At 53.8% G+C, this 24,650-nt stretch overlaps 2 protein-coding genes across 2 annotated transcripts in view; one reads left to right on the forward strand and one right to left on the reverse strand.

Annotated features, from left to right (window-relative positions):
• Positions 1-24,650, reverse strand: part of LOC102109809 (uncharacterized) — a 174,282-nt gene that overhangs the window by 115,496 nt on the left and 34,136 nt on the right. The window lies entirely within an intron of this gene.
• On the forward strand, positions 415-24,584 carry LOC148182880 (uncharacterized). The gene is made up of 6 exons (XM_088063827.1): positions 415-452; positions 1,891-1,972; positions 2,159-3,161; positions 7,408-7,411; positions 21,639-21,691; positions 23,120-24,584. The coding sequence occupies exons 2-6, from the start codon at positions 1,918-1,920 to the stop codon at positions 23,826-23,828; spliced, it is 1,824 nt and encodes a 607-aa protein (XP_087919953.1). The 5' UTR covers positions 415-452; positions 1,891-1,917; the 3' UTR covers positions 23,829-24,584.

Genomic DNA, 24,650 nt, shown 5'->3' on the forward strand with positions numbered 1-24,650 from the left:
GGGGGTCTGGAGGACGCTTAAGGAAGTCGGGTGGGCACTTGGAGGGGCACTTAGGGAGTCTGTGGGACAATTCGGAGCCCGGGGGAGCACTTGGGGGTCCAGGGGGGCACTTGGAGGTCAGGGAGGGGAATCTGGGGGCCCTTCGGGGTCCGGGCGGGCACTTGGGGGGCTGTAACGGGGAATCTCTGGGCCGCGGGGGATGATGGGAGTTGTAGGCGCCGGTATAATACGGCTTAACGGGGCCGCGGAGCATCACGGGAGTTGTAGACACAGCTCCAATGGTTCCGGTGAGGCGCAAGGCATGACGGGAGATGGAGTCCCGGCTGGAATAGCGCTCTATGGGCGCCGCAGAGCATGATGGGAGCTGTAGTTCCGGAAGTGGCTCGGAAGGCGCGTTCGGCGGTGTGGGGAAGCGCTTGGAGAAGACTTTTGCGTCCGAGCCGTGGCTGCAGGTGCTCGGGGCGAATGTATACGGCTCGGGAGCACTTGGGGGGAACCTGGGGAGCTCTAACCGGGCTCTTTAGGGCGCGGGGCACGGCAGGAGGTTTGGGCGCGGAGCTGTGCTCTGGGATGATGGGAGATGAATTCCCAGGAGTGGCTGGAAGGGGCATCTGTGGGGTCGGGAGCATTCGGGGATCCAGGGACACTTTGGGGGGTCCCGAACGGGCGCTGAGGGGGCACTCGGGGATCCTGGAGGGTTTGGGGGACACATGGGACCTATGGGGGGCGATCCCGGGGTTCTGGGGAGCGATCCCGGGTTTCTGGGGAGCGCAGGGCATATTCCCAGTTCCTCACAACCTGGTCTCAATTGCCCCCTGCAGACTCCTACTCACTGCCAGTATCATCCCAGTATGATCCCAGTATGATGTCAGTACACAGCCAGTGCAATCTCAGCCACTGCCAGGATGATCCCAGTACAAACCAGTCCCTGCCAGTGCTGCCACTCCTGGGATCCCCCAGCCCTCTCTGTGTTCCTCCCTCCCACATCTCCCCAGAGGAGCCCCAAGGGCTGGCAGTCCCCAGCCAGGGTCCCCAGCCAGCCCCAGGTTGGATCTGCAGCCCCCAATTTTCCCAGTTTCCCTCTCCTTTTCCCTGGGCCGGGTTCCCCCCGTCCCCAGCGGGTGGGAGCAGCTGAGAGCCCCGCGCTGCCCATCCCGACCTGTCCCGGCTCCATCCCCGCTCCTGCCGTGGGCTGTGAGGGGTTTGGGAACGGGGCACCGAGGGTGTCGCTGCTCCTGAGGGAGGAGGAGGAGGGGTGGAAGAGGAGGGATGAAGCAGGAATGGAAGTAGGAGAAGAAGGTGGGGATAGGGAGGAGGAACGGGAGGAAGAGGAGGGACAAAGGAAGATCAAGGAAAAGAGAAGGAACCACGAGGTCGAGCATTCCCTGAATTCAGAGCCCCCACCTCTGAGATCATCACCCCCCAGCCCACAGGTGCCTGGGGAGGGGGAGCGTGGCCCAGATATCTTGGGGGATCCCTGGGTTGGGTTTTTTTGGGGAGGATGTTTGGAGAATGAAGAACTCCAAAGCTGAGCAGCAAATGCCCCTTGGGGGCACTTCAGGGGGTCCAGCATCCCTAAGTGAGGAGATGGAAACGGGGAACTTTTCAGATTCCTGGCACTCTCAGCAGCCTGGGGAGGGCAGGGACCGAGTAGACAGGGGACCCCCAGTACAAGCATGACCCCCAGCAGCTGGGACAGGGAGGAACCCCTGAACACCAAAGGGGAGAGACCAGAGTTGGAGAACTCCTGGGAGACACTTTCAGGGCTGAAACTTGGTGTTTGTGGGATTTATATGGGCACCAGTTGCCCAGTGACTTCCAAAGGTGGACTTGGAGAGAGGAAACCCCCTAATTCAGTGTGCTCATGTGTTGTGTTTTTCCCCAAACCAGGATTTCCCATTCCCAAACCTTGGTCAGATGGAGAAGGAGGCTGCTGTGAGGAAGAGGAAGATGCCCCAGGACACCCAGGCAGGTGAGGAGGAAGTCAGTGCCCCTTTCCCCCTCTCTCCTGCTCCATCTCCCAGCCCAGCATGGCCCCCGGCTGCAGGACAACCCCGCTGCCGACGCCGTCCTGCCGGGGACGCACTGGGGGGATCTCCTTCCCCTTCCCTCTGGCACGGAGGCAAATCCCATCCTCTCCTTGTCCTTCCTCCCCCAGACAAGGAGCTGAGGATGGAGACCAGGGAGGACAAACCCCTGGGACAGAACCTCGTGGAAGAGGCCGTTTTGAGTGGCTCCACCCCACAGGAATCCAATGAGGAGGAAAATCCCCAGAGATCCCGCAGGAGGAGGGGCTCCAAACCCAGCCCAGGGTGCTCTGAGGAGGAAAGACCCACCCTGTGCCAGGAAGGCGGCCGGAGATCCAGCCGGGGCTCTGAGCTGGTGGTCCATGAGCAGCTTCAGGATGGGGAGAAGCCCTACAAGTGCTTGGAGTGTGGGAAGAGCTTCAGGTGGAGCAACAAACTGATCTGCCACCAGATGATCCACACTGGGGAATGGCCCTATGAGTGTGAGGAATGTGGGAAGGGCTTCAGCTGCAGCTCCAAACTCATCATCCACCAGCGCATCCACACTGGGGAGAGGCCCTACGAGTGTCCTGAGTGTGGGAAGAGGTTTCACAGGAGCTCCACTCTCCTCGTGCACCAGCGGATTCACACGGATGAGAGGCCCTTCCGCTGCCCTGACTGTGGGGAGGGCTTCAAGTACAACTCCACCCTCATCACCCACCGGCGCATCCACACTGGGGAGAGGCCCTATGAGTGTCGGGAATGTGGGAAGAGCTTCAGCTACAGCTCCTCCCTGACCATCCACCAGAGGATCCACACTGGGGAGAGCCCCTACAAGTGTGGGGAATGTGGGAAGAGCTTCAGCCAGAGGTCCCAACTGACCATCCACCAGATGATCCACACTGGGGAGAGCCCCTATGAGTGTCCTCAGTGTGGGAAGAGGTTTCAGACCAGCTCCCATCTCCTCCAGCACCAGCAGATTCACACGGATGAGAGGCCCTTCCGCTGCCCCAAGTGCAGGAAGGGCTTCAACCAAAACTCCAGCCTCATCAGGCACCAGCGCATCCACACTGGGGAGAGGCCCTACGAGTGTCCCCAGTGTGGGAAGAGCTTCACCCAGAGATCTCACTTGACCAAACACCAACAGAGGCACCGGTAAGGGAAGCCCTGCGAGTGCCCCAAGTGCAGGAAGAGCTTTGTGCACTGCTCCAGCTCCATCCCCCATCAGAGGACCCACGTTGGGCAGAGCCCTGATGACCCACGTACCCAGTGATCTGTGTTGGGAACACACTGGGCTGGAGGTCATTTTATTTTGGTTTCAATTATCTTTTGATTCATCTTCATCTATTTAAAACAGACAAAATTGGGGTAAAAATCAACAAATTCATCAAAGGCATCTAAAACCTCACATTTTACTAGTGCTTCAAGGGAATCTGGGAGATACTCGGGAGTATTTGGGGGATGTGGGGTTATTTGGTGAAGTTGTCTTCATTTCTTGGCACTCAAAGAGGACGAGGGGGTTCGATCTTTCACCTCAAAACCACTCAATGTCACTGAATCCAACTCAGTACCTCTCCAAAATTATTCAATTCCACAGCCCCTCAGTGTGTGATGCCTTAAGTTTTAGCTTTCATATTTTTCATATTCTGCACTGCCTAGGTTTGCAGTTTTGAACTTCCTATTAAGTGTTAGTGAGCTCTCTTCACAGAGTAGGTAGACAAAACAATTCCTTTTCTAGCTTGATACCAACCAAGGACAGTCGTTACAAGTTCCAGGCCAAAAGCATAAACAAGGGTGGACTGAAGAGAGAAAACAAGAAGGATGGGACTTCATCATCTGAAGCTGTAACTGGACAATGAACCTCAATATGCAGATGAACCTGAACTTCTAAAAATGTGAGACCTCATGATCAGTTGTCCATTTTTGTGACCATTTTTGGTCCATCTTGGGTGTAGCCCTGGCCAGGCTCTTGTACTGCCCAAGGTGTATCCTTTAAGGCCTTTTAATAAACTTTATTGTTAACTCTGGGCTCTGTTCTAGGTCAGCCTTCTGAAGGCATCAGGGGCTGGAAGGGGATTGGGTGAAGTGGGATGCAAATCAGGAGGGGTGAGATGAGAATTGAGTGGGGCAGGATGAGTGGGATGGGGATTGGGAGGTGTGAAATGGGGGAAATTGAGCTTGGGAAGGGGGTCTTGATGTCCAGCAGGGATGGGATGGGTTGGGATTGGGGAGGTGGGGTGGGGTCTGGAATGAGACAGCCGAAGTTTGGGGATGATGAAGGGACGGGGACCCCATTACTGAGTGAGGTTTTGTGTGAGGTGCCCCTGCCCAGGGAGGCAAAGATTGAGTTTCAAATGAACGTTGTTAGAGTGAGTGACATGGGCAAAATGGAATTCCATCCCTCTGCCTCGGAGGATGGGCCCTGCAAGCCCAGGGAGAAACTCCACCCTGGGCCCCTTGTGAGGTGGCAGCCCAGGGATTTCTGATTGGGTTTGGGCCCCTGGGGTTTCTCCCTTGCTGTGTTCCCAGTGGTCCCTGACCTTGAACTCCACCCTGGTTCTCAAACCTCATCTCCCTGCCTCTGTTTGGGGCTGTCTCTGGATCTGAGTTTGTTCCTGAGCTGAATAAATGTTTTCCTGAGCAGAATCCCATCTTGTTGGTGTCCCATGCCTGTTCCTGGTAACTGTGGCCTCCCTAGACATGATCCTGTGGCCCCAGAACACAAGACCCCGCAAAATCAAGACCTGCCCCCAGACCTCAAACCATCCCAAAATTCCCTAAAATTTGCCCAAATCCCCCCAAATTCCCTTAATTTTTCTAAAATGGCCTTTTTGTCCCCCTCCAGGACCAGGTGCCTTTGCTGGATCTCGAGGACACCCCCAGGAATTTGCAGGGGGTCTCTCCTCCCCTGCCACCCTCAAAAACCCACAGCTTTTGGGAAAAAAAATTCCCCCAAATCCCTTGGATTCAAGGGGGAGTTCCCCATTTTTGACACATTTTTTGGGGGTTCCTCCCCAAATTTTTCAGGTTTTTTGCCTCCTTGCCATTTATTTAATTGTTTTAGCATTTTTCAAAATGAGCTTGTTTGTGGTGGTTCCCCCAATTTTTTTAGCGGTCCCTCAATTTTTTTCTGGGGGTTCGACCCCTCCCACAATTTTACCTTCGTCCCCCTCCCCCCAAATTGGGGTGAGGGTGTCTTTTTTTTCTGTTCTTTTTCTTTTTTACCTTTTTCCCTTTTTTTTTTTTTTTCCTGTTTTTATTTATGTGCACTTAATTTGGGGGGGCTGAGGGGCAGGAATTTTGGGGAGCGGTTGCCTGGGGGGCTGCTGGAAAAGTTGGGAAGACCCCCTCTCTCCAAAAGAATGTGAAAAATCCTGAGAATTCTGGGATTTCCCCCCCTACACCCCTGCCCAAGGTGTGAAAAATGTGAAATAAAAAGATACACATTCTCAGCTTTTTTGTTTATTCTTGGGGAGGGAGTTGTGAGCTTGGGGGGGTTTGAAGAGGGGTTGTTATTTTTTTGGGAGGTTCTCCCAGTTTTTGGGAGGAATTTGGGGGTTTGGAGGGAAATTTGGGGTTTTGGGGGGAAACTTCGGGGGTCCTGGGAGGAATTTTGGTGTTTTAGGGCAGGAATTTTAGGATTTTTTTTGTAACATTTGGGTGCTTGGGGGAGAAATTTGGGGTTTTGGGGAGAACTCTGGGTTTTTTAGGGGGAGGATTTGGGGTTTTGGGGAAAAAAACCTGGGTTTGGGGGGGAAAATTTGGGGGTTTTGGGGGGGAATTTGGAGTCCAGAGGGGAATTTTGGCGAGAGGGGATTTGGTTGTTTAGAAGCACCCCTTGTATTTTTGGGGAGAAATTTGGTAGTCTTGGGGGGGAGAATTTTGGCAATTTGGGGTGTAATTTGAGGGTCTTGGGGGGGGGATTTGGGATTTTGAGAGGATTTGGTGGTTTTGGGGGGAAATTTGTGGAGTGGGGAGAATTTTGGGGGTTTTGAGAAATTTGGGGTTTTGGGGAAAAATTTGGGATTTTTGGGGGGAAATTTGGAGTTTTGTGGGGGGATTTTGAGTCTTGGGAGGATTTGGGACTTTCGGGGGGGTATGGGGGTTTTGGGGTTTTTAGGGGGATTTGGGAGAAATTCTGGGATTTTGGGGGAGAAATTTGGTGGTTTTGGGGGGAAATTCTGGGGTCCCAGGGGGTTTCTGATTTTGGGAAGGGGATTTGGGGAGGATTTTTTGGGTTTTGGGGGAATTTCCATTGATGGGGAGGGGCATTTTGGGGAGGCATCCTGAATTTGGGGAGGGGTCTCAGGGGGGATTCCCGATTTTAGGGCGGGGTTTGGGGTGGATTTGGGGGGATTTTCCAGCGATGGGGAGGCATCTTGGGGGTGGGATTTGAGGAGGGGTCTCATCAGGGCACCATCCTGAGCTGGAAGCGAGGGGGATGTTGGGAGTAGAATTTGGGGAGGATCTGGGGGGCGATTTTCCAGCCATGGGGAAGGGTCCCGATCCTGGGGCAGTTCCTGAATTTGGGGAGCAGTCTGGAATTTGGGGGGGTCTCATTGGGGCAGCAGGAGGGGCTGGAAGCGGGGCACGATGTTGGCTAAGCCGCTCTCCAGGGGGGCCGTGGGCAGCTCCTCGGGGGGTGCCGGGGGTCACGGCCGCAGGCGCTGCAGCAGCGAGGTCAGGAACAGGAACAGCTCTGCCCGCACCAGCGCCTCCCCCAGGCACAGCCGCTGCCCTGTGGGGAGGGGGCGTCAGCACCGCCCCACCCCAAAGGGTCGGGAGTCCCAAAAGGGTCTGGGGGTCTCTAGAGTCCCAAAAGGGTCTGGGGGTCTCTAGAGGGACTGCGGGTCCCAAAAGGGGCTGGGAGTCCCAAAAGGGGCTGGGGGTTTCAGGGATTGGGGATTCCAAAAGGGCCTAGGGGATTCCAAAGGGTCTGGGGACTTTGGGGGCTACGGGGTCCCAAAAGGGTCTGGGGTCCCAAAAGGGTCTGGGCTACCCCAAAAAGGGTCTGGGGGGTCCCTAAAGGGTCTGGGAGGTTTGGGATTGGGGTCCCAAAATGGTCTGGGGGTTTCAGGGGTGAGGGTCCCAAATGGGTCTGGGGTCCCCACCCCAAGGAATTTTGGGATTCCAAAAGAATTTAGGGCCCCACCGCAAAGGAATTTGGGGATTTTGGGGATTCCAGAAGGATTTAGGACCCCACCCCAAGGATTTATGGGATTTTTGGGGTGCCCACTGGCCGAGAAGGGCACAAAGGCTTCGTTGCGCTGGAACTGACCCTCCTCGTCCAGGAAGTTCCCAGGGTCAAATTTTGGGGATTTTTGAAGGATTTGGGGTTGTATAGGACCGAGCTCAGCAGGGGATAAATGTCTGTGCCCTGTGGGGTCAGGTGTGGGGCCAGAAGGGTCATTTGGGGTCAGGTGTGGGATAAGAGGAGTCCTTTAGAGTAATTTGGGGTTATTTGTGGTGATTTGGGGTCATTGGTGTCATTTGGGGTTACTAGGGTATAAGAGACAGTCTGAAGTTTCCCTCATCTGCCTCACAACCATTGCAAAAACAGAGACCAAGACCCTGAAGACCCCAAGGGACTTTGGGCAGGGGTTCTGGCCTGGTTGAAGTGGAAGCTTGCCAGGTGATTGTTTGCAGGTGTGCTTGTGCTGTCATGGTACACTGCCTTCATTCCTGCTGCTGAGCAGGGACTTGTAAGGAACGGCCTGTTCTGTACCTTACACCTGCTTCCCAGAGCAAGGGGTCTCATCACAATAGGCTGGGAATTTCCCCACCTCTTGGCCAGCTGCCCCTTGCTTTGAAACAGACTGTAAAAATTACTTTTCCAAGTTACTTTCTTTGAGAGAGATCTCCCCACGGAGGAAGACACCAGCAACCCCATCTCGTCTGTTGGTAACTATAACCCCCTCTTCTCGCTCTTTACATTGGCTCTTTCCCCTCTCTCCCTCCCTCCCTCTATCTCTCCCTCTCCTCTATCGCATAACCCATGTTGCTGGCACTAAAATAAAGATGCATTATTGCTGTTGTGATTTAAACTGAAATCCCTTGGCGTCCTTTTTGCAATCTGAGATCAAACGAACCTCTCACGACTCCCACTTGTGTTAGGGGATTGTGACACTCGGGAGTGGGGTGACCCAAGGTGCGGCTTAGAGCAAATGCTCCATGGCACAAGGATATTGGTAGGCACATGGTGGAGACAAGGATGAGGAGGAGACCTCCAGTACGGGTTCCAAAGGCTTTTACTCCACTGGAGGGTCCAGGGACTGAAGACTGAGAACACAACTGTGTGGGGGTTTTTATATGGGGGAGGCCAGAGGGAGGGTACAAAACTTTAACCAATAGGAAGAAGCTATGGGAGGAGTGGAAGGTTCCATTCAACAATACAAGAGGGGAAACAAGGGGAGCAGAGTGGGTCACATGGGCCAATGGGGAATTGGAGATCAGGGGATTTCCAAAGGGGCTGTTCAGGTAGGAGGCTGGCCTAAGGGAAGACTGACAACTGGGTGTAATGACAGGCAGGGAATATGAGCAAACAAGGGCTAGGCTTGAGGCAGGATTTGATAGGTGGGTAGGAGGATACAAACTAGGCGCAAACCAATGACTTAGGGGAATAATGGGAGAAACCATTCAAACAAAAAACACCACAACAATAAGAACTGTTAACCATTACAGGAGGTGGCATCTTCAGGAGGCAATGGATGTGAGTGAGCTCTTGCCACATTGACACTGATTGTTCTGTGTGGAAAGGGACACTGAGAACTTGCCTCCAGCATTCTCCATGGATCTCAAACTGCCATGTGCCAGGGCTTCCAGATAATCCATGTTCTGATCTCAATCTAGAAGGGAGCACAGATCAGAACCCTTTCCATGGTGCCCCCAGCAGAGCTGCGTCTGCCTTTGTCTGGCAGAAAAAGGGATGCGGGCAGAGCGGGCAGGTGCCACCCTGCTCTATTTGTGCGCCAGGCCTGAGCCTCAAATGTTTCTGATTTCTTAGCTAATTTCTCCCTGGCTCCTCTTTAACATGAGCAAAAGAATAGCATCACACAGTCCAGTTTGGCAAATAAGGCTTGTGAACGACCGAGTGCTTCCACTAAATTAAAAACGCAATGTGCTTGAAAGCCGACCTTCTGTTTGCTCAGGCCTCCTCACCTATGTAGAAGAGGTTACTTTATACTGCTGGTATGTGGGTTTTAGGAGTATGTGGGTTTTTATCTATGATAGAGATGAGGAAGTGTTGAACTCATTCCAATGAGCTGCCAAAAGCAGTGACTTTAGTCTCTCTTTGGCTGGGGAGTAGTACCAGCCTTGCTGAACACAGGCAGCAGCACGAGCAGGGCTCCTCCAGCAGCAGGGACACGCCACGAGCCAGGAGAGGACCATGACACCAGGGGGGACCGTGGCACCAGAGGGGACCGTGGCACCAGGGGGGACCGTGGCACCAGGGGGGACCGTGGCACCAGAGGGGACCGTGGCACCAGAGGGGACCATGGCACCAGGGGGGACCGTGGCACCAGCCATGCCCAAGGTCAGAACAGGGTGGCAAAGTCAGGAGGTGCTACCAGGCTGCATGAACAGCCCAGGCAAGGCGTGGTGAGGAGCCAGGTCTGGGGGCCATCCAAGGAGTCCTGTCAAGAGCAAATGGTTCTAATATTCTCTCTGGGACAAAAAAGGACCAATCTTTAGAGTGAACTGGTGCTAATAAATATTTGCTCACATATGGTGGGGTTTCTCTGCAAATGGGCTTTGATGGGAAATTTCGAACCACATTTAGTTTTACTCTTTAAGTCGAGCACCTGAGTATCTTTGTTGAGGAATAGAGAATTGTTTGTAGCTCAGTATTTTCTCAGGAGGGGCCTTACATTTTAGCACAGGAGGAAGGTAAGGCAAAGTTTAAAAGCTTTCCCCTCCTGAAGTGACACACTTTCCCAGGAGTCTGTGAGGAGAATTCCCCTCAGCCACTGCCAGGGCTGTTTGCCTCCTCTGCAGGCTCAGGATTCTGGGAGTTCCACGAGCCTCAGCTCCCACAGTATTTTCCTCTGAATATTTCTTGTTGTGCAGTACACAGAGAGAATATTTTGTGACAGATTCTCCTCTGGGTTTTGAGGTGAATCTCAGTAATTCTGTTGATTTTCATGTCCAGATGAACTTTTGGTAGATAGGAAGGAAAAGGGAAGAAGTACCATGGAAAATCAATTGTTCAAAATTTGAGAGGCCCAAGCACAGTAAAAATGAAGTCTAAACTGAAGAATTTTTTTAATTTTTCTTTTTTTCCATTGGTAGGTGGGGTAAAACATGAAGTCTTAATAAAGTTATTTGAAAAGATTCAGCAAGCACCTAGCTATATGAGAATCAAAAGAGTGAAGGATGAGGCAGGGCATGGGAAGAATCTTCAGCCCTTCCCTGCTGAAAGTAAAAGAGTAGGAAAACTGCCTCTGGCTGTTACCCACAGGTAATGTGTTATTTGTAGCCAAGAGCAGATGCCCCAAGCTGTTGGTGGCCCAAGGCCTGCCGTGACTGGCCCACTTTCAGTCCTAGCTGGACCAGGGTGGCCGGCTCGGGAGGGGAGGAGGTGGGGGGATCTCAGGGGGCTTCTGCTTCACAGCCGGGCTGGGGGGCCGTGGAGGAGGCACGGAGTGCTGGTGCTCTGCTTTCTGGAACGATTCCTCCTTCTGAGGCCATGTCTGAGAGCTGTCAAACTGGACACTCTTTGGGCTCCCTGGGGGCAAGGGAGAGTTGTGCCTTCTTGGCCGGGAAGCTGGAGCTGCAGCAGGGCGACTGTGGAGAGAGGAGGTGGCTGAGGCCCCCAGCTGCCGCTGGCACACAGGGACCCTCCTGCACAGCAGGGCCCAGAGCTGCCAAGGCTCCCCAGCACGGCTGGAGCTGCTGGCACAGCTTGGCCCAGCTGGACAGCTGCCCCTCAAGGCCCTGGAGAGCAGGGGATGGCTCTGGGCAGGGTCCCTGGCCAGGAGCGGGCCCCAGAGCACCTCTGCCTTTCAAGGACAGTCTCGTCCCCGCTCTTTCTCCTGCCCACCTTGCTTTGCCTCTGCCTGCTGCTCCTGGGGCTGCTCTTGGCCAGGCAGCCTCAGTGGCAGCCAGCACTGGCTGCAGCCCCAGCGGGCTCCCCAGGACAAGGCCCAGCAATTAAGAGGCCAGTGAAAGCCCTGGGCAGCAGCAGAACTCTTGGGAGAGTTATTTGGGCAACCAAGGCCTAGCCACAAGTCCACAGCAGCCTCATTGGGAATGTCTCCTGACTATGAGCAGCCTTTCAAGAAGCTGGAGGGTGGGGATGAACAACAACTTACCGTTTCTTGTCCTTCCACCACCGGAATCCAACATAGCAGAGGACCATGGAAAGGGGCACTGTGAACAGTATCACTACCGTGCCTATCATGCAGGACTTGCGCACATCCTGCAGGCAGAACACTCTTGGGATGCTCAGTGGATTCTCAGCATTTATATTTGACTTGCCAAGCGCTTCTGTGGGAGCAATGGGCAGCGTGAGCCTGTGCTGTGCTCCACTGCTGAGCTGGCAGCATGCTGGATACAGCCAGGACGTTCTCTGTTTCCCCCAGAACTGGGGCCTGCAGGCACCTTGCTGTCCCTTGGCACAGGCTGTGCCACCCAACAAAGCCCAGAAGGCCGGGAGCAGAGCCCGGGGGACAGCACAGCTGCTTGGGCAGTGGCTCCTTCCAGGGACACGGGCCAAACCCATCCCTGAGCAGCCACTGCCACCCCTGACCCTCCCTGCTCCGTGACAGCTCCCCCAGCCCAAGGGGACAGAGCCAGGCCCTGTCAGGGGCCAGTGCAGCCCCTGCCCAGTTGGGAGCCAGGGCTGGCTGTGGCCCTGGGCTCACAGCAGGGCTCCTGCTCGGGGCTGCTCCTGTGTCTTGGTCCTCTGGATGCTTAGGGCCAGCTCTGGGAGCAGCTGCAGTGGGATGGATGTTGGTGCAGGAATCCCGATTCCCAGGGGCTGGGAATGAGCTCCAGAGGCCTGGAAGCTGCAGCACCTCCAGCTTTGGCTGCTGCTCAGCCATGCAAGGGCCAGCCATGGGGGAAGAGTTGCTGGCACACAGCCCCACCGAGGGCTGAGCCCAGCACAGCAATTACCTCCTGTGCCTGGGCCTGGCATCTCCTCCTTTCCTGCATCAGGAGCTGGCACAGAGACATTGCTTCCTCTAGCATATGCCATCGTCTGCACAGACATTTGCTCCAGCACTTGAGAAAGGAAAAGGGACAGCTGGATAAGATAGAACTGTTCGCCATTAGGTGAGGTGGTATCTTCAGGAGGCAATACTTGTCAAAATCATGGATAAGGACAAGGAAAACACCCAGGTTACTGAGGCTGGGCCAGGGCCCTCCCTCCTCCAAACAGCCCCTACACCTGATCTAGCCCAAGACCGGGAAATTGCAGGGGATCTCAGGTTGTTTATGACCCTTGCTGCAGTTTGGGAACCCTGTCAGCTGATGCCAAATGCCTTCCTGCAGAGGCTGGGGAGAAGCTGCAGCCAGGCCAGGCTGGGAAACAGCCTTGCAGGGCATGAAAGCAGCAGCAGGGCAGTGAGGCTGCCATGGATCTCTTCCTGCTGTGCCGGGCATGGCGTGTCCAGATGTGCAGAGAAAGCCCCCGGCTGCTGAGTCTCAGGAGAAGGCTGAGGGACATGGACCCACCACGGCGTCTCTCCAGATCACTCAGCATCTTGTCCAGAAGTTGGGATGCCTCCAGGGATTTCTTGTCTTCTGTGTCTTGGTTCTTCCATCTAGGAGGACCTTAATGGAAAGTAGTTCCATTTCTCCTTCAGGCCAGAGTGGCAGTGAGTGCACCTGGGTGACTGGTGCCCTCCAAGGCACTCCCTCCTCTCCACCTTCCACTCAGGAGCAGGAGCAGGGGGACCACGTGCCTGCAGTGGCCCCACAACGGGATGGAAGGAGCCCCTTGCATGGCAGACAGGAGAGAAAAAACTCCCTGGAGCTGCCAGCAGCTCTGAACAGAGCCCCAGGCAGGGCCAGGGCTTGGCAGCGGCAGCCAAAACAGCTCAGGCTCCCTGGGGCTGGCAAAGGAGCCACACAAGACACAGCCCCGGGGCACAGCCCTGGGCCCGGCCCCTTCCCTCTCTGCTCTTCTCTGTGGCTGCACAGAGCACACGGAAGGAGACACTGGCATTAAACATGGGAAGAGGATTGACAGCTAAATGCTCCTTCCTCCCACTGACAGCAATGCTGTGGGATCACTCAGGGCTCCAGAAGGGAGCAGGGCGAGGTTTCCAGAATCCATCAACCTTCAGACTCTTAAGGGAAATGGCACAGGAGTGAGCTCTTGCCACCTTGACACTGATTGTTCTGTGCAGAAAGGGACATTGAAAACTTGCCTCCAACATTCTCCATGGATCTCAAACCATTATGTGCCAGGGCTTTCAGATGCTCCATGTCACGATCCCAATCTAGAAGGGAGCACAGATCAGGATGATTCCATGGTGTGCTGGGATCCCATTCTGTTTTAGGGAACTGGACACTGCAACGGAGTCAGGTAAGGCTGTGGGAGCCAGATGTCAATGGACATGGCCAAAGCTGCAGAGGGGCCTGAGGAAAGCTCTGGACTGGCTCTGGTCACTCTCCACCCTCTTTGCAGGTCTTGTTCAACATCCCTGGATGAGCAGCAGGACCTCCCCAGGGCCCTTGAGGATTCTCTCCCTCCCACAGAGTAAACCCTCCCTAAAGCCCTGGGGAAAACCATCCCCAACACTTCCCAGGGAGAAGGGAGCACTGCCCAAGGAAAGGGGAGCCAGGCCGCTGGCTCACCTGCTTGCCGTGCTCGCCACGGAGCAGCCTGGGCAGCCCTGTCAGGCAGGGCCACTGCCAGGAGGAGCAGGAGGAGGAGGCGCAGAGCAAAGGCCATGGTGCCTTGCCCACTGCCAGTCCTGCAGCTCTTGCTGCCACCACTGTCCTGACACCGCTGTCCCAATGTCAGCACCGCTGCTGCCGCCGCCGCTGCTGCCACAACAGTCGTGGTCAAGGACTGACTGCTCGCTCCTTGTGGTGCTGTGCAACCACGGGGCTCTGGCACCTCTGTGACCTCAGAGCCTGCTGTCACCTCAGCCTGCTGTCACCCCACAGGCTGCTGTGACCTCATGGCCAGGGTGGAATTGTGTGGGGAGTGGGATCTGCCTTCTTCACTAGGGAGCTCATCCTGCCCAGCAGCTCTGTCCAAGGGCTATGACAGGGTCCCAGCCCAGCTGATCTCACAGGCTGGGGGATGAAGGGATGGAGAGCAGCCCTGCTGAGAAGGACTTGTGGCTGCTGCAAGGTGAGAGGCTGGACATGAGCCAGCCATGTGCCTCCAAAGGAGGCTGCCCAGCAGCTTGAAGGAGGTGATTCCACCACCCCTCTGCTCTGGTGCGAGCCCACCTGGAGTACTGCATCCACCTCTGGGTGCCCAACACAGGAAGGACATGGTCCTGTTGGAGCTGGTCCAGAGGAGGGACAAAATGCTCTGAGGGCTGGAGCCCCTCTGCTTTGGAGACAGGCTGGGATAGCTGGGGGTGTTCAGCCTGGAAGGGAGAAGGCTCCACAGAGACCTGATTGCTCCCTTTCAGTACTTTAAGGGGGCTTGTAAAAAAGACAGGACAGAATTTTTAGTAGGGCCTGTTGTGACAAGACTGAGGGGGAATGTTTTCAATCTAAAAGACAGTAGATTCAGACTAGACATAAGAAAGACCATTTTTACACTGTGGGTTTTGAAACCCTGCCACAGGTTGCCCAGAGAGGTGGGCATCCATCCCTGCTGACATTCAAGCTCCTGCTCTGAGCAACCTGATCTAAAGGTGTCCCTGCTCACTGCACTAGATGGCCTTTAAATGTCCCTTCCAAGCCAAGCCATTCTGTGCTCCTGTGCACCATCAAAGCAGTGCTGGAATAATGCTGGGGTGATGATGCTGGCACCTGTGTTTTGGTAGTTGTGCCATTTAGCTATTGGCCAAGAGAGGATTGATGGGCTGCACAGTGAAGTCTGCAGAGAACAGTGTGCTCAAGGAGAAACAGGAGAGGAACATGGCTTCCAGTTCAGATAAATACCAGCATTTTGCTGCCCATTCCTTGTTAAGAAATAAAGGAATGTCCTCAAGATCCCTTCAATGTGGGTGCACTATTGGTGTATCAGTACTTGTGTTCTGTAAAACAGGTGAGTTGTTACAGCTTCTTTCCCCATTTACCACTGGATAAAACCCAAATACTGCATTGCTCCATGTCTACTTTCTTCCAAGTAAAGGCACATTTTGTTCATTCTTGAGTGGGACATATTCATCTGTTGACAAGCAAATTCTTCTTGCCATTCACACCATGTTGATTTGCTCTAATTGGATTGTAATTAAGACCTACCACTCATTGTAATTAAGAGTGATGGGTTGTGAGGCAAAGTGTTGCATAATTTTCCCTGGAGAGAGTTTTTCTCTAATTCAATGACATTTGAAGACAGGTGTAGCCTACCATACCTCTGGCATTAGTCTCCCACTCTGTCCTTTCCTCTCACCCAAGGGGAGGATCGAGGTCTGCAGGTCTCATCTGTGCACAGAAAGAGTTAATATCTCACCCAGACCTGCAGATGCTCATGATGGTTTCTGCCGGGCAGTGGCCGAAGCAGTCACGGTGATGGATTTCAGGCCATGCTGGGGCTGTGCCAAGATCTCAGGGGGCCCGGCCAGAACAGTCGTGGCTGTTCTGCCCACATGGCTGGTCCCAGGCCCCTGCTCCCTTCAATTGCAGCTGCGGGCCGATGGCTTCCCCTCCCTGTGCCCGGCAGCCGCTGGGGCCGCGCGGGCCGTGCTGAAGGGGCCTGGCCCAGCCCAGAGCCGCTCCCGGGGCCTGGCGGAGCCCGGCTCGGTGCAGGCCAGGCTGGAGCAGGGCCGGCCTGACCAGCACCCAGTTAACTCTTCACAGCTGGAAACAACAGAGAGCTTTCCTGGGCGTGCCTGTCTTTAAAATGGGGATTTCACACAGGAGGATCCAGCTTCTAAATGGTTTAAAAGGGTGTCAATTCTCAGAGCCAGCCAGCCATTGGTTTTGCTAAGCACAGAGGAAGATCTTAGCAGCCCCCTCCTAGAAAAATCATTTGCATGGGTGGCTTCTTCCCTCCTCAACTAATATCAACTAATACAAAACCAGCACAGACACTCAGGGTGTAACAGGAAGCAATTTTGAAGCAATTGTTTTAAAGCAAAATCAGTTATTAAACAGAGATTGATGTCACTCCCCCACTCCACTGGAGAGGGACAGTGACTCTGCCACCTCCCCCCTGGCCAGCCCATTCCAATTCCCAATCAGCCTTTCTGGGAAGAACTCCTTCCTATTGTCCAGCCTAAACCTGCCCTGGTGCAGCTTAAGGCTGTGTCTCCTTGTCCTGCCCTCCAGCAGATCCCCACTCGCAGCCAGCTTGGTGTCATCTGCAATTTGTGAGTGCTGGACTCGACCCCCTCAGCCAGACCCTCAGTGAAGATATTAACCAGGACTGGGCCCAGCACAGATCCCTGGGGACACCACCAGGGACTGGACACCAGCTGGATGCAGCACCATCCCCACCACTCTCTGGGCCCGGCCTCCAGCCACTTCTGCAGCCAGCAAAGAGTGCTCCTGTCCAAGCCGTGGGCTGCAGCTTTTCCAGGGAATGCTGTGGCTCTCCGTGTCCAAGGCCTTGCTGAAGTCCAGCTCGACACATCCAGAGCCTTTCCCGCACCCACCAGGCGGGTCAGCTGGTTATAAAAGGAGATCAGGTTGGTCAGGCAGGACCTGCCCCTCCTAAAGCCACGCTGGCTGGGTCTGACCCCTGGGCCATCCTGGAGGTGCCGTGGGATGGCACTCAAGGGGATCTGTTCCAAAACCTCCCCAGGCACCGAGCTCAGGCTGACAGGCCTGCAGTTCCCCAGGGCCTCCTGCCAGCCCTTCTTGGGGATGGGCTCACACTGGCACCTCCAGTCCTCTGGGACCTCCCCAGTGAGCCAGGACTGATGAGGAGAAATGATGGAGAGCAGCTTGGGGAGCTCATCCACCAGCTCCCTCATCCCCCTAGCATGGATCCCATCCGATCCCATCCACCTGTGAGCATCTGAGTGGCTCAGCAGGTCTCTGACTGCTTCCTCCTGGATTACAGGGGGCTCTTCTGCTCCCTGTCCCCATCTACCAGCTCAGGAGAACACTTGTCCTGAGGAAAACCTGTCTTAACATTGAAAACTGAGGCAAAGAAGGTGTTGAGTACCTCAGCCTTTTCCTCATCTTTGGTAACCATATCCCCCCCAATAAGGAATGGAGGTTGTCCATAGCCTTCCTTTTGCCATTAATGTATTTATAAAAACATATTTATTATCCTTGACAGAAGCAGCCAGGTTAAGCTCTAATTGAGCTTTCACCTCTCTACTTTTCTTTCTGCATGACCTAATGACATCCTTAGACATTTCCTGAGTTGACTGTCCCTCTGCCCAAAGGTGATGCACCCTGATCTTTTCCCTGAGTTCCTCCAAAAGCTCCCTGCCCAGCCAGGTCGGTCATTTTCCTCACCAGCTCATTTTTTGTCACAGAGGGACAGGCTGTTCCTGCTCCTTCAAGTCTTTTTTCTTGAAGTGTGTCCATTCTTCCGGGAATCCATTGTTTTAAAAAGCTGTTTCCCTTAAAAAAACTGAGTAGCTGATTTGGTACTCCTCAAATCTGCAACCTTAATTGGCTGAAGTCTGTTCTTCCTAAGTCCAGTGTAGGAGTTTTGCTGATGCCCCTCCTTCTTTCACAGAATATTTCAAAACTCGGTGATTTCATGGCCACTGTACCCCAGGCAGCCTCCAAACCCCACATCCCCCAGCAGCCCTTCTCTGTCTGTGAACAGCAGGAGACACAGCTTTCCTTGGCAGTGGGAAGAGAAGGAAACCTCCCCAAAGTGCAGCTTGGCAGCTTCAGCCGGGAGGGGAGGAGAAAGAAAAGTCCCTGCCAGGGTAGAATTTTGGTGCAGGAGGTGTCCCAGCGTGAGACTGGACCATGCCATGGCTGAGTGTGCCAGGAGCCGGCAGTCAGTGGGGCCCAGGGATGCTCCAAGGGACTTGGAGTTTTGCTTCTGACTCCTTGAGCAGCTGCTTCAACCTTCTCTCAGTGCCTGAGGGTCCTGGACTCAGCCCCAAATGCACCCTGGGGTTCATTAAAATACAGAAAGCCTCGGGGGCTCTTTCTCTTCCTTCCACTGTCTTCAAGTCCAAGGCTTGTGCAGCTGCTTGGAGTCAGTTTGGAGTTCTGTTAAGGAGGAAGATTTGAAAATCCACCACTTTTCTTTTTTTTTTCACAATCAAGGGGATATTTTTTTTAATTTTCTACTTGAGAGAAGAGGTGACAGAAGCATTCCCCAAGTGATCTTGATGCTGAATGTCTCCTTAGGAGGTCTGGTCACAGAGAAGAATGAGCCCCTTGTGGGCTGCCCCTGTTTGGACAACCTGCTCCTCACCCCGAGCCTCAGCATGTCTGACATCGCCCACCTGGGACTGACATCCCAAAGCATTGAAAACATTTATCAACTTTTCTTTATTATTAAAATCTAATAAATTAATAAAAATAAAATTTTAATTTTTATAATAATTTTATTCTGTATTTTTATAACCTAATTTTTATATTTATATAAAAGAATTGATAGATTTTTAGCATTTAAAAACATTATTGGTCCTTGGTTCAAAGTACAATTCCCTTCATTAATTAATTGACTACTATTTCTCCCTCTTTATGCTAATTACTCCTATTTTTAGTTCTTTGATCATCATTTTTAAATTATTCTCAGACAGAGTAAAAGGGGCCACTTTGGGGTCCACGGAGACTTTTCTGGGAAACATGTGGAGCAGTTTTGGGTCTGGGGAGGGAATTTAGAGAGAACTTGCGGGTCTGGAGGACACTTGGGGGAGCCGGGTGGGCACTTGGAGGGGCACTTGGGGATTCTGTGGGACAATTCGGGGTCAGGGGGAGCACTTTGGGGTCCAGGGGGGCACTTGGAGGTCAGGGAGGGGAATCTGGGGGCCCTTCGGGGTCCGGGCGGGCACTTGGGGGGCTGTAACAGGGGATCTCTGGGCCGCGGGGGATGATGGGAGTTGTAGGCGCCGGTATAATACGGTTTAACGGGGCCGCGGAGCATCACGGGAGTTGTAGGCGCAGCTCCAATGGGTTCCGGTGAGGCGCGGAGCATGACGGGAGATGGAGTCCCGGCTGGAATAGCGCTCTATGGGCGCCGCGGAGCATGATGGGAGCTGTAGTTCCGGAAGTGGCTCGGAAGGCGCGTTTGGCGGTGTGGGGAAGCGCTTGGAGAAGACTTTTGCGTCCGAGCCATGGCTGCAGGTGCTCGGGGCGAATGTATACGGCTCGGGAGCACTTGGGGGGAACCTGGGGATCTCTAACCGGGCTCTTTTGGGCGCGGGGCACGGCAGGAGGTTTGGGCGTGGAGCTGTGCTCTGGGATGATGGGAGATGAATTCCCAGGAGTGGCTGGAAGGGGCATCTGTGGGGTCGGGAGCATTCGGGGATCCAGAGACGCTTTGGGGGGTCCCGAACAGGCACTGAGGGGGCACTCGGGGATCCTGGAGGGTTTGGGGGACACATGGGACATATGGGGGGCGATCCCGGGGTTCTGGGGAGCGCAGGGCATATTCCCAGTTCCTTCTAGCATGATCCCATTTGCTCTCAACCACTCCCAGTCAGCCTCAGTGGAGTTGGACTCCCTGCCAGTATGATCGTATTCACCTCCAGCATGATCCCAGTTCATCCCAGTATAAGTCCTGTTGCTTCCAGTTACCCCCAGCATGCACCCAGGAACTCCCAGTTCCTGCCAGTTGCTCCTGGCATGACCCCAGTTGCTCACAGGTGCTCACAGTCAGCCTTAGCATGATCTCAGTAACTCCCAGTATATCCCATTTGCCCCCAACCTGGTCTCAATTTCCCCCTGTAGGCTCCTATTCACTGCCAGTATCATCCCAGTATGATCCCAGTATGATTCCAGTGTCCCTCAGTGTGATCACAGTCTCTCTTGGCGTGGGCCCAGCTGCTCCCAGTATGATCCCAGTATGATGTCAGTACACAGCCAGTGCAATCTCAGCCACTGCCAGGATGATCCCAGTACAAACCAGTCCCTGCCAGTGCTGCCACTCCTGGGATCCCCCAGCCCTCTCTGTGTTCCCCCCTCCCACATCTCCCCAGAGCAGCCCCAAGGGCTGGCAGTCCCCAGCCAGGGTCCCCAGCCAGCCCCAGGTTGGATCTGCAGCCCCCAATTTTCCCAGTTTCCCTCTCCTTTTCCCCAGGCCGGGTTCCCCCCGTCCCCAGCGGGTGGGAGCAGCTGAGAGCCCCGCGCTGCCCATCCCGACCTGTCCCGGCTCCATCCCCGCTCCTGCCGTGGGCTGTGAGGGGTTTGGGAACGGGGCACCGAGGGTGTCACTGCTCCTGGGGGAGGAGGAGGAGGGATGGAAGAGGAGGGGTGAAGAAGGAGAGTGAGAAGGGATGGAAGTAGGAGAAGGAGGTGGGCTTAGGGAGGAGGGAGGAAGAGGCAGAGCAAGTGGAAAAGGAGGGACAAAGGAGGATCAGGTAAAGGAGAAGGAACCCCAAGGTCGAGCACTCCCTGAATTCACAGCCCCCCACCTGTGGGGTCATTATCCCCCAATCCCACAGGTGACATCTCCCCACAGGGAGGGGGAACTAGGCCTGGTATCCTGCAGGGATCATGGGCTGGGATTTCTGAAAGGGGGATGTTTGGAGAATGAAGAATTCCAAAGCTGAGCAGCAAATGCCCCTTGGGGGACCATGGGGAATCCCAGCATCCCTTATTGAGGAGATGGAACTGGGGAAACTTTTTAGATTCCTGGCACTCCCAGCAGCCTGAAGAGGTCAGGGACCGAGTAGACGGGGGACCCCCAGTACACACGTGACCCCATGGAGCTGGGACAAGGAGGAAACCCTGAACACCAAAAGGGAGAAAACAGAGATGGGGAACTCCTGGAAGGCATTTTCAGGGCTGAATCTTGGTGTTTGGGAGGTTTTTATGGAAGGCTTGTGATTTCTAGAGATGGACTTGGGCACGAGGAACACCCTATTCCAATGTGCTCATGAACTGTATTTCTCCCCAAACCAGGATTTCCCATTCCCAAACCTTGGCCAGATGGAGAAGGAGGCTGCGAGGAAGAGGAAGATGCCCCAGGACGCCCAGACAGGTGAGGAGGAAGTCAGTGCCCCTTTCCCCCTCTCTCCTGCTCCATCTCCCAGCCCAGCATGGCCCCCGGCTGCAGGACAACCCCGCTGCCGACGCCGTCCTGCCGGGGACGCACTGGGGGGATCTCCTTCCCCTTCCCTCTGGCACGGAGGCAAATCCCATCCTCTCCTTGTCCTTCCTCCCCCAGACAAGGAGCTGAGGATGGAGACCAGGGAGGACAAATCCCCACGGCAGAACCTTGTGGAAGAGGCCATTTTGAGCAGCTCCACAGTGCAGGAATCAAATTGGGAGGAAAAACTTCAGAGATCCTGCCGGAGGAGGGACTCCAAACCCATCCCAGGGTGCTCTGAGGAGGAAAGACCCACCCTGTGCCGGGAAGGCGGCCGGAGATCCAGCCAGGGCTCTGAGCTGGTGGTCCATGAGCAGCTTCAGGATGGGGAGAAGCCCTACAAGTGCTTGGAGTGTGGGAAGAGCTTCAGGTGGAGTGTCGTGGTTTTAAACCAATAACTAAGAAAATTACTTATTTCTTGCTGTGAGATATGGATTAGAACAAGAGCAAAACAGGCATAAAACTTAAAAGGGAAAAAAAAGAAAGTTTATTAACAAACTACAATAAGAACACCAGAATAAACTTCCAGAAAAACCTTTTCATCCCCTGTCTACCCACTATTCCCTTGTTCACATGACAAAAGAGACAAAAACCTTTGGAACTTTTGATGGTTAAAACAGTCCCAATTCTTGCTACAGTCTTTTCACCAGTCTTCATAGAGAAACAGAAGTTTCTTCCTGTTAATTTATGGAGTCTCTCACAAGAAAAACTATTTTTGTTATAGTTTTCCATTGCTCTAATGTTAGCTGCCCAGAGCTGCTATTATTAGAGCCCAACTCTCCTCCCATTTTTCACATCACTCTCAAGTGTGTATGGGCCATGAGTCTAGGGATGGGATTTTTAAGGATAAGTTATTCAAAGGCAAAAAAGTCTTCTTCATCTGTTTCCGTGAGCTTCACCAGAAAACAGTTTTCTCATTGCCTCTCAAGGCTTCAAATCCTCCAGCACTTCACTGTGCCATAATTACTCTACTTTTTACTCAAAATTTACACTTTGAACACTCTATTCCTCCCTATATACTGTCATGAATTAAAGGAGCGTTTTCAAGACCTTATTGTCCATTTCCATAGTTTTAACAGAAAGATATTTCAGCTTAATTAAAGCATCTTCTTAATTCTCTACCTTTTCTTTTCTTTCCTGTCACTAGTAGTTTATAAAGTCTCTTTTCATGTTGATCACTCTCTTTTCTCTGTCTGGATAAAAAGATTAATCTGCAAGTCTCATCTGGGAAATGAAAGAGTTAAAATCTTGCCCAGGCTGTTGTAGGTAGTTCTGTGGCTTCGGCCAGTGCAGGAGCTGGAGCCGTCTGCGATGGAAAGTGCCTCATGGCTGCTCTGGAGAGTGTAGGCGCCGCGCCCAGCCCGCTGCAGGCCCAGAGCCCTCTCTCCTTCTTCACTCAGCAGTCTCCAGTGAATCCAGCCACAGCAAAAAACCTGCAGCCGAGCCAGAGATCGGCTCGGCCCGGTCCGGCCGGAGCCCGGAGAAAACCCCCTCCACAGGGCCCGCATCCCCCGGCCGGGAGACGCTGGGCCCAGCCCAGTCCCCGCCCGGCCGCATGGCCTGGGCAGGGAGCGGGAAGCCTGGGGCTCTGCCGCCCTTCCCAGCCAGGAAAAAAAGAGAACCAAGAGAGCTCTGGTTTTACACTTTAAGGTAGGGTTCACAAGTTGATCCCACTTTTCAATGGCCTAAACTGCTGTCAATTCTCAGCAATGACCGATAATTGGTCAGGAGAAAAGACGCCAGGCAGATCCCAGCAACTTAAACTTTCTTAAAGGTAAAGTAACTCCATGACATGGAGCAACAAACTGATCCGCCACCAGATGATCCACACTGGGGAATGGGCCTACGAGTGTGAGGAATGTGGGAAGGGCTTCAGCTTCAACTCCCAACTCATCATCCACCAGATGATCCACACTGGGGAGAGGCCCTACGAGTGTCCTGAGTGTGGGAAGAGGTTTCAGACCAGCTCTGATCTCCTCCTGCACCAGCGGATTCACACGGATGAGAGGCCCTTCCGCTGCCCTGAGTGTGGGGAGGGCTTCAAGCTCAACTCCACCCTCATCACCCACCGGCGCATCCACACTGGGGAGAGGCCCTACGAGTGTGGGGAATGTGGGAAGAGCTTCAGCCAGAGCTCCAATCTGATCTGCCACCAGAGGACCCACTCTGGGGAACGTCCCTATGAGTGTGGGGAGTGTGGGATAACCTTTAGCCAGAGGTCCCAACTCATCATCCACCAGATGATCCACACTGGGGAGAGGCCCTACGAGTGTCCTGAGTGTGGGAAGAGGTCTCAGACCAGCTCTGATCTCCTCGTGCACCAGCGGATTCACACGGATGAGAGGCCCTTCCGCTGCCCCGAGTGCAGGAAGGGCTTCAAGCAAAACTCCCACCTCATCACCCACCAGCGCATCCACACTGGGGAGAGGCCCTACGAGTGTCCCCAGTGTGGGAAGAGCTTCTCAGACAGGTCTACCTTGACCAGACACCAACGGAGGCACCGGTAAGGGAAGCCCTGTGAGTGCCCCAAGTGCAGGAAGACCTTTGTGTGCTGCCCCAGCTCCATCCTGTCAGAGGACCCACGCTGGGCAGAGCCCTGATGACCCACGTTCCCAGTGATCTGTGTTGGGAACACACTGGGCTGGTGGTCATTCTGGTTTGGTTCTATCTTTTGATTCATCTGCATTCCTTTAAAACAGACAAAATTGGGGCAAAACCTATGAATTCATCAAAGGCATCTAAAGCCTCACTTTTCACTAGTGCTTTAAGGGAATCTGGGATTTAAGAAGATACTTGAGAGTATTTGGGGATTTTGGGGATTTTGGTGGAGTTGTCTCCATTTCTTGTCACTCAAAGAGATAAGAGGGTTCAATCTGTCACCTCAGAACCACTCAATGCCACTGAAAACTACTCAGTCCCACCCAAAATTACTGGATTCCACAGCCACTCAGGGTGTGATGTCTTAAGTTTTAGCTTTCATATTTTTCATATTCCACTTTGCCTAGGTTTGCAGTTTTGAACTTCCTATTAAGTGTTAGTGAGCTCTCTTCACAGAGTAGGTAGACAAAACAATTTCTTTTCTAGCTTGATACCAAGGACAGTCATTACAGGTTCCAGGCCCAAAAGCATGAACAAGGGTGGACTGAAGAGAGAAAACAAGAAGGATGGGACTTCATCATCTGAAGCTGTAATTGAACAATGAACCCAAATATGCAGATGGACCTAAACTTCTAAAAATGTGAGACCTCGTGATGAGTTGTCCATTTCTGTGACCATTTTTGGTCCATCTTGGGTGTAGCCCTGGCCAGGTTCTTGTACTGCCCAAGGTG

This window comes from Pseudopodoces humilis, chromosome 18 (genome assembly GCF_049639895.1).
Source record: "Pseudopodoces humilis isolate 2021_Gansu_Grassland_sample_001 chromosome 18, ASM4963989v1, whole genome shotgun sequence".
NCBI lineage: Eukaryota > Metazoa > Chordata > Aves > Passeriformes > Paridae > Pseudopodoces > Pseudopodoces humilis.

Bases quoted from the DNA above. Each gene is read 5' to 3' on its own strand.
- LOC148182880 (XM_088063827.1), top strand. From the start codon at position 1,918: ATGGAGAAGGAGGCTGCTGTGAGGAAGAGGAAGATGCCCCAGGACACC. The intron at 1,973-2,158 runs GTGAGGAGGAAG...TTCCTCCCCCAG, and splicing joins GCCCCAGGACACCCAGGCAG to ACAAGGAGCTGAGGATGGAG. The intron at 21,692-23,119 runs GTGGAGTGTCGT...CATGACATGGAG, and splicing joins GAGTGTGGGAAGAGCTTCAG to CAACAAACTGATCCGCCACC.